The 16233-nt window shown below is 34.0% G+C and overlaps 1 protein-coding gene across 1 annotated transcript; it reads left to right on the top strand.

Annotated features, from left to right (window-relative positions):
• Positions 1-143: 143 nt before the first annotated feature.
• Positions 144-6521, top strand: LOC130635809 (uncharacterized). The gene is made up of 3 exons (XM_057445292.1): positions 144-409; positions 2242-2454; positions 5873-6521. Exons 1-3 carry the CDS (start codon positions 173-175, stop codon positions 6110-6112), a joined length of 690 nt encoding a protein of 229 aa, XP_057301275.1. The 5' UTR covers positions 144-172; the 3' UTR covers positions 6113-6521.
• Positions 6522-16233: the final 9712 nt, after the last annotated feature.

Raw genomic sequence — 16233 nt, 5'->3', positions numbered from 1 at the left:
ATTAGTTATTATGATTATATTAATAAGAGTAGGAAATAAGACATTAGAAACAAAATTTAAAATATTTACCTTCATAATCAAGTTACATATGGTATGGTATGAGGATTGGTCCTTCTTTCTACCTATATGTGACAGACATGGATATAAGCCGTCATAACAAACTTGTGCAAAAATGGCGCTGCTGCAGCTTGGTGGGAAAAAAGTTGGGAATGTATTTTTGTTAGAAATACCTCTAGTTTCAGCTTTAAGATTTAAAACACATGGTAATTTGCCTAAAAAACGGCGAATAAACCCTTTTGTGCAGAGAAATACAGATTTCATAAAATTGCTTTGTATTGCACTAATAAAATATGAGAGGATCCAGACAACTTTGGAACGAGCCAAGAAGCTTGAAAAATATGGAAATTTGGTAAGTATTGTCCCAATTCATCCTTGTAGAACATTATTTCTGCTGAAAATTAGGATAGATGTAAAACTCGATATTTTTTATAATGGGTTAATCTATTTCAACGGAAAATGTAGCCATATTGTTAGACAAGAGGGTGCCGATAAGCCACAAGGGCGGCTTATTGGCACCCTCTTGATCGGCTTATTGGCACCCTCTTGATAAGCTGCAAACGCCCGCATATATACGGGCGAGTTCGGGCGACTTTTCGAATAAACATGGCGCCATAGATTAGTGGTTATAGCTCTTGTACTCTGTGCGGGAGACCGGGGTTCGATTCCTCTTGACGGCGATTCAACATGGGCGAGTGAATGTTACCATAGCCCCGGGTTAACCCAAGCCATGTGAGGGAAATTGGGAAGATGGCACACTGTGTGGGCCGTTGGATGTTGCCGGGAGTTGTCTAGTAGAGCGCGGGCCCTAATTGGGTCTGCATTGCTCAAAATGAGCATTAAATACTCTAGGACTCTCCATCTAAGCCATGGCCCCTCCTGGAAATAATAGACAGGGTATATCCCTTGATATTTGTGAGTCTATCCATGTAAAATATGCACATCTATCTATAAAATTGACGTTTGTCCCCCGAAACCGCCCGCACTTTCCAGAAATCGCCCGGAACATTCCCGAAATGCAATTCCTTGTAACAAAGCATGCCGACGATATTTGGGAAGAAGGCGCTTGAAGAGAAAGGAGTTAATATAATTTATATATAAGTTATTTATAAAGTAAGCTTTATCAAAAACATTCAAAAACAGTTCTTTTAAGAACTTCGCTACCTCATAGTAAGTTTATTTTAATTTTTATAGTTTTTTTGAATCACATTAGTGTCTGTTTTTTTTTCTTTTTCGGGCATTGTTCAGGCCTATGCAGGTTTTTTCGGGCGAATCCTTGTGCTTTTTTCAAAACGCCGAACTCGCCCAAAAACGCCCGCACTTTTTACGGCGTATGCGGCTTATCGACACACTCGTTATTAGACCACTTTTCGCATAAGGTAAGTTGTTTGATTTCATTTGGAGAACAATGTGCATCCACAAATTTTTGTCTACGTAAAAAGCAGTACTCACACAGGGTAATATGGCTTTTAATGAAGATTAAAGATTTTTTTAGGTAGCTTCAGATTCAAGTGGAACTAAAATTAAATTTTAACTATATTTCTATTCGCCTAAAAAACTTTCACCAATTTTAAGCAAATAAATTTCCCTGTGGTATCTATAGCAACTGCTCACCAAAACACTGCACAGTCGAAAAACTCTAAATATACCTTAATTAAGGGATCCTTTAGTTACCTGTTATCCCTGACACGTAAGCCAGTCACTCACACAGGCTGTTCCCAAAAATATTCTTTGTTTGCATGCTTTAACAGTCAGAGTTGCTAAAATATTATGTGATAACTCTTCCCTGAAACTTGACAACGAAACATTTTTATAACAAAATTTTGTACGTGTAAACCAGTTCTTACTTATTTTCTTGGTAAACAATCAAAATGATAACAAGAATTTTCGGAAATGAGACCATTGGAAAGGCGCAAACTGATGATATTTTCATGGAATTGATATTGATAGGGTTGTCACCAAAAAATAAAAAAGCCTTTATACAAAAAAAGATGTGCCTCCTAAACTGTGTTTTTTCCCAATGTCTCTACTTTAAAATTCATGTCAAATTGATTTTAACTTCATACTAATCAAGATAAACAAGCAAAATTTCATTAGTTGTTTTTCTGCTTGATTTATGTATAAACTTTGTATAAACATGTTTGTTCTCCTTGACTCCGTCTGATTCATTTCTTTTAATTTCAGCTGATTGAATTAACACAACGTACGCAACCACCACCAGATCTTTTTACGTTGCAAGATGGTTTCCTACTTCGACCTGATGAGATTATTACAAAATATACTCAAAAGAGGATCATAAACAGGAGATGGAAGAAGAGATTAATATTACCAAAACCTTTATCTGAAGAAGAATTTGTTGAACAGTGTAAACACCATGCTTCTGAAATTCTCCTTCAGGTGAGTTGGTTTGTTATCATACTTCTGTAGTTGCTTTGAACTTTGTGTCATTTAAATTAGAGTGTGATAATTAAACTCGTTTTTGAAGTATAAGTAAGCTTTTTTGTGAGACAGACAGGAATATCCCTTTATTAAGAATGTAAGCATCAGTGCTTAAAATAACGGTCGGTTAACGGTCACTGACTACTGAATTTTGTTAATTGACCGTCAGGATCACGTTACGAGCGGTCAGACTGACCGGCGATCGATTCCTTGCTTCGCCAAAAAAATTATTGATCTACTATTAAGAATAGATAACAATCTGAATATCTCGTTTTCAATCACGCACCAAAAACACTTTAGTCACTTCAATAATGCGCACCTGAAATGTCTTTTTGTATAAAGTAATTATTTACTATACTAATATCAAAGAAAAAAATAAATTAAAGTTAAGAATTTGAATGAAAAACATGCGCGTTTAAAAATGAGTTATTTTTAGAAATTCAATACGTTATATTGCGTAATAACACCTGTTGTTCTTTTCGAATGTTACTGCCTTTTTATGTTTCGAGATGAATTCATTAGGTTGTATATCGCAGAAGTTGCCAGTGGCATGCTTCGAAAATGCTTGTCACTGGCACAGCTTAACAGGAGGCAAAACTGTACAGGAGACTCAATTGTTAGAGTCTTCACAGGACATCTCTTCTCACAAAACCGAGGGCAGGACTGACTTATTGCCTGCTGTGTTGTGTGGGAGACAGAACTTCTGGACTTCTTTTTAATACGATATACATTTTTTTTCGATTATTATTAGAAATCCACTTAGGCAGGAGGACAATGTAAAAATTGGTTATTTTAGACCTTTTGCTGATGTCAGCAGTGCATATACAAAAAAAATTGGTGAAATTTAGTCATTTGTTGTCTGTAATGTGTAGAGGTTGAAACACTGATCAAAATAATGTATAGTACTGTATGTTTTTGACAATCACCTAAGGAGATATAAGGGTGTAAAAATTCTGCTGACGTCAGCAAAGTCCCTACCAAAAGTTACAAAAAAAATTCTTCACAAGTTCGTACACCCGTTGCATTTATCGCATAGATCTTGAAATGCTGATCAAGAAAATGTATAGGAACACGAACTTTTGACAAACGGTTGCAGAGATATTGGGGTTTGTAGGTTTTGTGATGACGTCATCAACCCGTCCATTCATCATTCCGTCCATTCCGAAACGGATTCGGGTAAGTTTCCCAAACCCAGGTTCGGGAAACTTACCCAGGTGGTCCCTAGTTACCCACGCGGTGAAAAATCATTGACGTCAGCACCTCGTTTCCAAGTTATTTGGCCTCAAAGTTTTAAGTGCACTGTAACGGCTTCATTAATTTAATATAGGTAATTGACGTTAAAGTAGTGTTATTGACGTCGCGCCGTAACGTCAAAAAATTTAACATATTAGACATGCATTTTTCGGTTATTTCAAAGAAAATTTCAGTAAGATCAAAGGAAAATGAACATATCCACTTTGCCTGTTACAGACACACGGAACTGGAGTATTATTATATAGACTAGTCGATAAAGACCCGTGGAGAAATCCACTTAGGCAATAAGACATTGAAAATGTTGGTTTGCTGTCGTCAGCATTGCAAATCCAAAAAAAAAAATTGGCGAAATTTAGTTTATTCGTTGCCTGTAACGTGTAGAGGTTGAAACGCTGATCAAAATAATATAGGATCATAACTTTTCTACGAACAACAAAAGACATAAAAGGGTTTTAAAATTTTGCTGACGTCACCAATGGACCGTTAAAACGCAAAAAAAAAAAATTCAGAAATTTATATCCCTGTTACCTTCATCGTATAGACCTTGAAACGATGATCAAGAAAATGTATAGGATCATATATCTTTGACAAACGGTTGCAGAGATATTAGGGTTTAAAGATTTTTTGATGACGTCATCAACCCGTCCATTCCAAAACGGATTCGGTGACCCAGGTTTGGGAAACTTACCCAAATTGGTCCAAGGTGGTCCCTAGTTACCCACGCGGTGAAAAATCATTGACGTCTCCCACTCGTTTCCAAGTTATTTAGCCTCAAAGTTTTAGGTGCACTGTAATGGCTTCATTAATTTAATATAGGATATTGACGTTAAAGTGGTGTTATTGACGTCGCGCCGTAATGTCTGAATATTTACCATATTAGACATGCATTTTTCGGCAATATCAAAGGAAAATGAAGACATCCACTTTGCCTGTCACAGAGACACGGAACTGGCGTATTATTATATAGATGTTTGATTTCTCTTTTCCCTTTTAAAAAGATTTTTTATTTAACTTTTTATTAACTTTTTTATTAACTTTATTCAACATGTTTTTTCTTTGGTATTACATCACGAGAACATTTATCTGAAAGCTGTATTAAGGTACAGGACACCTAACCTCTCCCATGTTCTGGTTATATTTAACTTGCATGGGTGCGCACTCTTCTCACAGTATTCTCTGTGTCGATGAAGGTCGGACTGACTTGTGGCATAGTTCCAAATCGTCTTCCGTCTTTCGTTCGAGTCTCAGTGTAATGCACCAGCCGAGCATAAGAGTGTCAGCATGAAGGAAAGGGGCCGATTTTAATGTTCTCTATACCTTACGTTCTTCATAATAACACCGACCGTTTTTGATCGCGGCATTCATTCAAATTTCACAACAAAATTACCTCGGCAATTTTTTTTGCCGACGCAACTACGCTATCTTCGTATTTTACGTCGGCAAATACGTCGGCAGTGCCGAATGCGACACTAACATGTGCAACCTAGTTCCCAGGCAGCATGCTTTTATGAGCGCAAGGGAAGCAAAGTTGACTAATTATCGATCATTGTGTATTCACTTAACGAAGTACACCAACGGGAAGGTAGGTCAATGGGACTTGTACTTCATCAGGGAGGCTAAAAATAATTTAAAACGTCAGAGTGGAACAAATATCAAATTTCGTGATTGAAACCGTTATGCAAGGAATCACATATATTTTTGACCGCCGAAAAATTCAATTTGATTGGCTATTTTGGATCTCCGACGGTCAGTATGACCGGCAGTGGTCAAATATTTATTTTAAGCGCTGAAGCATTTTATGGTTGAGTCCAAAAATACAAAATGATTCACTTTTAGTGGAATAAGATCTGAGAAAGATATATGACCAGATAGATGGTGGAGTCATGTAGTTGCCAATAGCTTTTTCAGGAGAATAAAGTATTCGAAATGTTAAAGATTCAACTTCCTATCATTTATTGTAGTTATACTGTGTATTATTTGCTTCAAACGTTCACTGCCAGCCATCGGGCAAGTTTTTGCACTTAAAGTTCAATTTTAACCATTAAATCAACACTTTAATACTATTCAAGCAAGCTTGGTTTAGGAATTATTCTGTGTGACACACTTTTTGTTATATTTTAAGGATCAAGAAGCAATCGATAAATTGTACAGTGAACTAGCTGATCGGTATCGTGGAAGATATGGTGGATTTGTCAAAGTTACACGAATTCCAAATCAACCAAGAAAACATTTTCCATGGTTAGCTTATGTAGAATACAACGAAAATGGATTGCCACCTCTCCCGGTCTTTCCTGAATGTGTGAAAGGTCAATTAAAAGGTAGACCACGGTTGTTTCTAGAGCACGAATTAAAAACTTTGTAAATTTCTATAAATTTTGAAAATATTTTTATCATATTTTTTTCTGTGGTGTTTCTTTCGTCTTTTTTGGTTAGCATGTCCGCGTAAAGCAACCTTTTTTTCCAGCGCATATACTTTTACCTATGTGAATGCCTGATTAACGTGTTCGCGCGAAACAATCTTTCTGTTAACGCAGAAGTGCGTTTTAGCATATTAAAACTAAACGATCTTCTTAAACTAACGTAAAATTCGAAAAGGTGAACCAATCTTAGATGACAGATTTAGTAGCTATCTGCAATTCATAAAAATCTGTAAAATATAACATTGCATTGATTTTTATTTATCCCATATAAGTTGTTTTTGTGAGAAGTACTTACTGGTTTAACCACTACTCCTGAAATCTTCTGGGAGTGGAATATATTCCTGTCAAGGTTGTCGTTGTTTATTTGTTTGTTTGTTTAAGTTATTGTAGGAATTGTTTTTTGTTTTTGTTGAAACCTTTTTGAAAATGAGTATCCAACATGTGAATTAGACAAGCGTGGCAAAGTTTCAATGTCGAGATGTCTTTTCACAATACACTCTCTGACGTAAAAAAGAAACGAAAGTATGAAGCAGACATATACTTGCAAAGTGTAGTAAAAAGCGATCAACCTTTTGTTGTCGATGTTAAAATGATAAGAAAAATGTCACTCTACTGTTGTATATTTTCGATTACTCATTGTAGATGGTTATCCGTGAAATTGCTTTTGACCACATTTATTTTTTTCCGGTTTTGCTTTTAAAATAAAAATATTAATTAGTATAATCTTATAGTCGTAAGGAAGTTTCCAAGAGCGAAGGGTATGCGATTTGTTGTTTTCTTCACCAAGTCAAAACTTGTTCTAGTTGACGTGTAAAACCAGAGAAAAGTCCTGCAAAAACTTCGCAGCATCAGAGGTAATTGAATACCAATCTTTTTAATTTCTAATAAGATTTTGTGTGATGGAAATAGTATATAGTTTTATCATTTATTATCAGTCAGAGTGATAGCATTTTAAACGAAGGTCATATGCACACCAAACTACTCGTAGGCTCTATTGATCCTTTTTACATCGGTAGGTTTTTTTTTTAAAATTTATCTCCTAGAAAAATTCAAATTAGTTCGATTTGTTGTAAATTGGGTTACTACCTATCGTACTACCTATATATGACTACCTTACTGACTATCTAAAGCAGCGTTTACACGATTCAACTATCTAAAGCAGCGCTTACACGATTAAGCTATCTAAAGCAGCGCTTACACGATTAAGCTAGTTAAAACAGCGTTTACACGATTTGACTATCTAAAGCAGCGCTTACACGATTTAACTAGTTAAGCAGCGTTTACACGATTCAACTAGTTAAAGCAGAGTTTACACGATAAAACCAGTTAAAGCAGCGTTTACACGATTCAACTAGGTAAAGCGGCCTTTACACGTTTTAACTAGTTAAAGCACAGTTTAACACAAGTTAAACACAAATTTTATTACACTGACTAATTCATGTGTCAAATAAAACGCTGATTAATTTGGTAAATTTTGACAATATTCACCCTAATACTTTTTTGATTGGTGTATTTTCTTCTTCGCCCTTTCTGAAAAGTAAGTGTTTTACTTAATGGTACATCTGTCAGCCGCAAAAATTGTTTCGTAAAATTCGCCATTTTAGAAGCCGATATTCAGGATTTTAAAAGAATGCAAACCCCGCCTTTGATAAATTAAGTGCAGAAAATTTTGCAATTTTCGCGAATTTAGCCCTTTTAACGAAAGTTATCTTTTCTGGATCTTCACAGATAATTGTTAGCCCACGAAAATAAACCCCCTATCTTTAATCTTTCACGCCCTATGGCGTGTTAAATCTTTCCTCCTCTCTTATTTGGTCGTCTGTTTAGCGACCACGTTAAAAGTGAAGGTTGGTGGGAAGGAGTTGCTGAATTTTCACATCTTCTTGACAGATACAAAAAAATAACTTTTTTGGTATCTTCACTACCCAACATATCACTAAGTAACAGAAGTTTTTAACTATCTATAACGACCCGCTGTTGTACATCATTAAAGCTGGAAATACTTTGTATATAATCTCACTTTTGTAAACGCTTGCATGCAAACTGAATGTCAACTCCAAACCTACCTCCAATACCAATGGACGTCTGTAACCAATGCTTACGAGTCTGACAAAAAATTGAGTTACTTTAAACCCCTTTTCTGCAAACTCTACAAGGCCGCTTTCCAACTACAAGGTTACACTTGACTTCAATGCTACTAATCATGACTTTAGATTCTGCTGCATTCACTTATTGTTTTCTTCGACTTCGTTATGGAAACCAGGTCATCTGCTTACAATAACTTCTTCTAACATTCAAACAAATAACAAAGGACAGGACCGTGATGTACATCAATGTTTACACAAAAAGAAAGAATCGGTAATCCTGACACGACTTCCAACATTACTGCACATGGACTGAACCATCTTAACTAGTCATCATCTAAACCTAACTTTTTCATAGCAAACCATATATTTTTACGTTGGCTGTCTAACAAAAGTCTATCTGTAGTTTTTCTCCCTGGAACAAAACAAAATTACCTCTTATCTATATCAATTCTTTCCCTTCGTAGCTTTATTGACCACTTTGTATATCATCATCATTGGTCTTGAAACAATTGGCTATTACACTTGACTGCCATTCACTTGGAATGTCACCATCCTCAACAATTTCAGTAGATATGACACTGACATGAACATGCAATGTTTCAGAGACTTTATGGGTGGTAAAATTCTATTACCATTAACTTAAGTTTCACACCAACTCAGACTACCAGAATACCTTTTTCTCAATTTGATTTTTCAACTACTACAGCACAGTGCAAAAGGTGTTTTTAGAAGAATTAGATAACGAATGTCATAATGTCGAACTAAAAACAAGTGGAAGAGAGAATTTCATCAACCAGTCAACAAAGACAGTGGGCCAAACCACAACGTAAGTCCTAATCAGGCGTGAAGATATTTTCTAGTAATAGCTTCTAGCCATATGATAAAAAGATGCTAAAAACAATAAAATTTATGCACTTGCAAATTATGTGGGAAATGCATGGTTTATATTTTTTTTGATTTCTTTTTGTTTTCTCGAAAAGTTCTACTAACGACGAGCAGCATTAAAAGCAGAACCCGTTTTTAACTCATTTTAAGGGGAGGAGACTCGTCTATAATATTCAACACGTTTTGTGGTTGTTGGGGGAGGGTCCTGATCGTCATGACAACCATTGTTTCTATACACCCATAAAATAATTTTTCCTCTCTCACTGTAGGAGATTTCGCTGTTTATTGCTAAAAAAATTCTATTTGAATACATTTTTAATTACACAACAACAAAAAATAAAATAACTGTATTTTTGTCTTATTGTTTAATATCCTATTTAATTTTTATTATATACATTCGTTCTTATATACAAATAGTTATATATATTATATGGTCATTCATTTATTGCTTTTCATGAGGAGAAACTCTGCAAGATTGCGTTATGCCACAAACTTTCGGTTGCCGGTTACATTACCACCCACATCGTCAAAGTATATCATCTTAATTTGGCTTGACGAATTACTATGTGTTTTAATCAAACTAAAATCTTTAAGTTTTTAATATTATTTATATCTAAATCTTAATTAATTTAAATTTTAATGACACACACATCGATGTCATAACCTTCGTTGCGATCAATAATTTATTAAACTGCTGCGAATTTTTAATACTGTAATTTTAAAATCTCAATTTAAAGAAAAAGAATATTAATTATGCGATGTTTATATTTTATTTCAAAATAAAACTGGAGACTTATTGAGAATGCATAATAATAGTACCGATGATATACTATCGCGTGTTTTGTTTTGTACGCGATGTGATATGTAATTATGAACGGAGTGGTATCAATAATACTAAGTATTTTAATTATTTTACCATAAACATTGCTTTACAATTTTGTATTTATTTTCTTTATATTATATGACTTAAGGAAGACATACTGATGTTTCAGTCTCGGTAAATGATAGCTTATCTTTAGTCATGACTTTCTCTTTATACAAGGGAAACAGTAGTTTTATGGACTTCTCAGTAAACTTCAAAACAGTGAGATATTTATACAACTTATTTGTCCAATCATCTGTTTGAGATAAATTTCCACTCACAGACGAAATGGAACGAATCGGATTGGACAATTCAATCTGATCTGTTCCGATCTAAACTGAGTGTTGAAATCATTTTAAATTTCTTGCGAAAAAAAAAAAAAAAAGCAAAAGACAAAAGAATAATTAGCAGATTTTCAAACAAATTTTAACCAGTATTTTTTCCGTTCTGTTTTGCTGTTGAATGAAAATTTAGCTTTATATATTTGTTCCGTATCAAAAATATGTTTGGAGTAAAGAGTCTGCTACTGGCCGCCGTAATTATACTTTAAATTTCAGTCCTTTATCAGATAAGTTGATTAGTGTGTTAGACGCCATCCAAACAACCGTTGATCATTCCAAGTAATCAGTTTAACAGGAAATTTAAGGTCCGAACTACACCGATGGCAGGGTATCATATATCTAACAAAACTACCATACCAAAGGGGTTCCAACCTCATTTTATCGGCTGAAAATTTTGGTCCTGCAGGTGCAAAGCGAAGTATGGACTCTTTTTGATTGAGTTTTGACTTGCTGGTTTTAATGCTAACAAAAGCCAAAGTCAGAATCAAAAGAAAATCAAAATAAAAGTCGGTGTTTTTTAAATAAACAACAGAATTCTTGTTTCGAAAAAGCACCATGAGATGGAGAGCAACATGTTGTATTTTGCCTGTTTCAGTTCTGTTCTACGTTTTTCACTTGATTGACTTTTTCTGAGCTTTTTAAAATTTTTTTGAAATGCGTGAGTAGTAGATAACCAATCAAAATTTTGGACACGTAGCAAAATTGCTGTGCTGTGGATGATGACAGGCTTCAACACAAAAAATTTAAACATCCAAGAATAACGAGTAGACAACGCAGTAAAACTGGTCTGCAGGCAGAATAACTCGTGGAACTTCTAAGATGCATATCACATAAATTCTAATCTTTTCCTTGCAATAAAATAATATTTATGGATTATAAGATAAAGAACAAGTAATTGATACAACAGACATTGTAACTGCTGGAAAACAGATTGTCTGAAATATTCTTATGTTCAAAATAAATCTATCCAAAACTGGATAAAATAATTGTCAAACAAGGGTCGTAGTGACGAAGGTGAAAGGATCCTTACATTTTCTTAGTACAGATACTTTTTGAACCGAGAAATCTACCGTTTCTTATCCTTCGTAATTCTATATAACCATGATAGTTCCAATTTGTTTTAGTTCCACCATTTTTTTTACCTCATTGACTACGATATTTATACTTGTTTCCAGACCTTCTTCTCAAAACTTTAAGTGGTTATTTCGGCAATAACATCATATCAACTTCACAAACAATATTTTAATACGACACGACAAGTTAAACAAAACTTATTAAGGTATACGTCATATTGAAATTCACAGCACTCTTTAATACTCCATTGCTTCGTGGTAATACTAAAATATTTGCCTTTACCATCAAACAAAAGAAAGAAATATTTGTCTAAGTATATCATTGAGAGGGATGGGAACAAAGTTGTTTATTGGTTATTAACTCTATTATCTGCGTGAATATATAGTTCTACAAGAATTTGTAACGGAAATGAATAAGTAAGACATCGGAGAGAAAAAACGTGTGTTGTTCATCTGGACGACAGCAAATGGTTCTTGTTAGTTTTTTTTTATTTGATTGGTTACAATGGCTGATGGATGGTAATATTTCCCAAGATTACAAGCTGACTGACTGAAAGTATTGTTGAGACAGATTTTAATACTATTTTAGTCTTCTCGACTTTTTTCTCTTTAGCTGTATTTTCGATTTAAGGATTCATATATTGAGTGCGAATCTATGTCCTTTTGAAAGGGAGGCAATTGGAGTAGGTTTCACTCATTTCTAGTGCTTGTTATGTGTTTGTGCATGGTACGTTTCTCCTAGGTTATTCGAAGGGAAGACAGGTATTTCTCTCTAAGAAACGGTAAAATATGCGTTGCTCCTAGGCTGTAAAAATTATATTTTCACCCTCGCTTATTTAGTTTCAAGTTGCAAAAGTAATAAATCGCTACTGCAGTCACACTCTCAACTTTGGTACTTCAAGGTAACTCAAAACTACAAGATGGGAACTTATTCTCCTAAAATTAGGTAACCACCGCAAAAAAAAAACAGTTACAATCCCTTCTCTGATTTAGCGCAACCAGTTATGTTTGTCATGAGGATGACATTAGGATATTGTCTTCACAATCATACCGACCTCCCGTAGCGCTGCTTACGTTTCATGGGAAAACTGATCAATTCTTTGTCTTTAATCCCAGCTATTTTTATGTTTTTATTAAAGCGGTGGGATTCGTAATTACGTCTGAAGTATTCAAATGCAGACCGGTAATTCATTTTGAGTGTTTTTTAAAGACTTTTGAATGCTAGCTAATTAATGATTTTTTAAAGGTTATTGAGATGAATTTAATAAATGCTTTGGCCAAAGCACGTTTGTGTTAAGGCGAAGACGTAGCAACGAGTAAACATTATAATACATTATGATAACCATAAAACATAACGTTTTGGACGGGTATGGCCTACTTATTTTTTATGTTACTGTTATTATTATTTGTAATTGTTTAAGTTTCACAAGAAGTTATCATAACCTGCTTTAGGTTATACTTGCAAGAACTTTTGAGAATCTAAATGATCAGTCTTTATTTCTTTCATTAATTTGACACAAAATTTTAAGTGGAAAAGATTGATTAATTATTTCTTAGTTATTTTATATCTTCTCGGACGCGTAAGGAAACAACGTTACGAGTTTGTTAGTCATCCTCAAAGTTTTAAAAACGAAATGTTTTTGTTCAGACCGAATGATAGTAAAGCACAAAATTTATTAGTCAAAATATAGCACACGCTTGCGAAGCCAGCGTGGAAATGAGAAGTTTAGTTTTGCTGACAAGTATTAGGGCTGTTAGATTTGGGTAATGTAAGAATCTCTATACATCCCACCCTTGAGGGTGGGGGGAGTGATCGACTTGTTGAAACCATTCGCTCAAGCAATATTATGATTGTGCAATTTATGTAGCTACTTGTATTAGTTGGGGTGATTGATAGCGTGAACTAAAGTGGTTGTACTGGAAACAATTTGATTTGTTAGAAATACATGTAGTTTGATAGCTTTGATAGCTCTTCTAGCTTAGCACATTTTGTAGGTATTTATGAGTATTCTTTTTTTGAGTAGCTACATTTCAGAGAATAAGGTTGCACAACTTGCATACGCAATAAAAACAATTCACTATCAGCTGATTATCAGTCTTTATATTGCATGATTTCTTGCAGATAGAATATAAGTAGATTTGATACTTTAACAGAACATGTTAAATTATATTCTGAATACATGATTACAGGATTAACACCGACATATGAATTAAAATCATTTCAGGCTTTCTAATGTCTTTCTATATCTATCATAATTGACAAAGAAAGGGCAAAGGCAGGTTAGTTTTCTAGAGAATAGATTACGCGTTTTAAGATTACGTGTGCCAATACGGAGTGCGTGAGTTTTTTTTCACTGCTAAGCGATACATTATGGGTAGCCTTTCAACACGACAAAAAAACTTGGACGTTTGCACAATAACAACAGATGTCCATATAATTCCCAGGAAATTTAAAAATGATTTTTTTTTTATCTTGATAATACGTATTACCATCTACACGTAAATCATACTATACACGGTAAAATATAAAGTTAAATTTTTCCGTATCCGATCATTGTTTCCTTTTCATTGATGTTTTTTCAGTATGAGGATTGTCGGTGTATTCGGAATGTTATTATTCGCTTCAAAACGCATGAGGATTGCCGGTGTATTCGGAATGTTATTATTCGCTTCAAAACGCAGAGGAAGAGATGGTATATGGCTATGAAGAAACTATGTATTTCCAAGCGACTTTTATTTTGCTAGACAAACAACTTTTTAATAGTGGGAGGTCTCAACTTAGGAAGAAAAAAAAACAAACTGTTTTTAGTTTATGTTGTTTATACTTTGGTGTTGTTAGTAGCACTTCTCCTCCGCCCTGATTGTTTAACCTCTTATTTTAATATTCGTACTCGCCTGTCTATATGTAAACGCGCGAAAAAGTTGTGCTACAGACACGCGAAATTAGAACTGCTTTAGTCTTTTAGTTTCCACTTTATTACAAAACGCAATTCCCGTGAGCTAAACATGATAGCTGGGTGTAACAGTGGGCTAACTCCTGTGGATTTTTCCACATGTTAACTACTAATTTTTAGAAATACTCTGCCACACTCTCATTATTTTTGAGATTTTTTTGCTAAGGACAGGCTAAAATCCAAGTAGATACCTTACAGTCACTTAGCTAGTGTGCTAAATATTCAAAAGTTTGGACTATGAAATGGGTATTTTTCTTTCTTCTTCTTTTGGGTAACATTAAACTTGTTTTAAAAATTATTTCGTATTATCCTGTCTTCTTTTTAGCTTTAAGCAGGTGGACAGTATGAAAGGCTAGTTTTATTTTAAGAAGAAGAACTGCATCGTGTGTAAGGCACTTTGTCCACAAATTTTGCTAAAAGACCTAGAAACAAAGTTGTGTGGAACTATTTTACTGAATGATTTGATGACCTTACACATCATCTCGTGTGTAGACTTTAGAAATATCGATAAGCGTCTATTGCTTTTGTTTTGTCTTTACTTTTCTTTCAAAAATTCAACTAAAGATTTTAATATAAAATATAATAAATAGAAAAAAAAATTAGTTCTTCAGTTTATCCTTCTTTTCTTTTTACAAAACTATAAAAAAGCAGGTGGTGGGTATACATTCAAAATGTAGTTTAGTAAAACCATTTCAAAACCACGTTTACATGTTCGTGATAAACTATACCAATACTTTATGCCGCACTTTTATGTATTATGCTATACACCGCATTTTTAATTTCTCTTGTCAACATCTTCCAGATGCAAACGTGAGTATTACTTTTCATGTTTCTTATACTTTTGATTTAATTTGATATTTCTTGTCATTTTCGGGATATCTTGTGCAGCGTTTAGTAAGGGGCGGAGTTATGGACGTAGAAAGAAGAAGAAATCTTTGTAAATTATTAGGAATAAGACACGTTGTAACAAATTTGTGTAAAGTTACCAAGTACAACTACTTTTAAACGAGTTTATTTCGTTTATTTCAGTATAGTTTAATGCTTTTTTGAATAAATATTCTGAATAACGCCCAAGTATATTCAAGGGCGGTGTTTAACATCTAAAATGTATATTAGGATAGGATTAAAATATTTTTGTTACTAAGCCTGTTTTTTAATTTGAAGTTGAATTTAAGTGGTGAGGTTGTAACGTATGAAGTTACGCTGAGTTGGACTACCACCAAGATATTCTTTTCTCACGTGCTTATTATAAACTTAAGTATCTTCAGACTTGCCTTACCTACCGTGAATATTCTGATAAACGCCCCGTCTTCAGTGAAAAAGGGGTGTTTATTACTATTTTCTTCATTCAAGCAATTTATTTGTGTTGAATTTATGTTGAATTTTTGATGAAAATATAGGTGTCAAAAAATTAATGTTTGAATTCCATAGTTTTTATTAAACTAAATTTGTTAAATTTAAATCTCTTTTTAACCCTTCTCCAATAACGCCTCTAAGAATCCTAAAAATGAAATAAAAGCCCGGGATGTTTGTTGGAGCATTTATGGTGTGCATTCCAGGAATACCCAAAGTTTTTACAACTCTTTTGTCAAATCAAATCTGCCAGGAAATAGGAGGATACTCAAAACAATAATTCAAAGTTTATAATACATTTCATTTTTAATCCAAGAAAATGCACAGATGAAAGACATGTTGTTAAAAAAAGAGCAAGTTAGTTACCAGTACACTTGATTGCGGAACAAAAATGTAACATTATTTTGTCGCCATGTTTTTTCCTGGTTTTAAATGCTTCCAGAAGTTTGGTCATCTAACGTAAGACACATAAAATCACCATCATCCGTACTTGTTTCTCTTTATAAAT

This window comes from Hydractinia symbiolongicarpus, chromosome 3 (genome assembly GCF_029227915.1).
Source record: "Hydractinia symbiolongicarpus strain clone_291-10 chromosome 3, HSymV2.1, whole genome shotgun sequence".
NCBI classification, from domain to species: domain Eukaryota; kingdom Metazoa; phylum Cnidaria; class Hydrozoa; order Anthoathecata; family Hydractiniidae; genus Hydractinia; species Hydractinia symbiolongicarpus.
The sequence above is the reverse complement of the archived record's forward strand: the minus strand, read 5'-3'. Positions and strand labels throughout refer to the sequence as shown.

Coding starts and splice junctions, on each gene's coding strand:
- LOC130635809 (XM_057445292.1), top strand. CDS start 173: ATGGCGCTGCTGCAGCTTGGTGGGAAAAAAGTTGGGAATGTATTTTTG. Junction 410..2,241: donor TTGAAAAATATGGAAATTTG/GTAAGTATTGTC, acceptor TTTTAATTTCAG/CTGATTGAATTAACACAACG. Junction 2,455..5,872: donor CTTCTGAAATTCTCCTTCAG/GTGAGTTGGTTT, acceptor TTATATTTTAAG/GATCAAGAAGCAATCGATAA.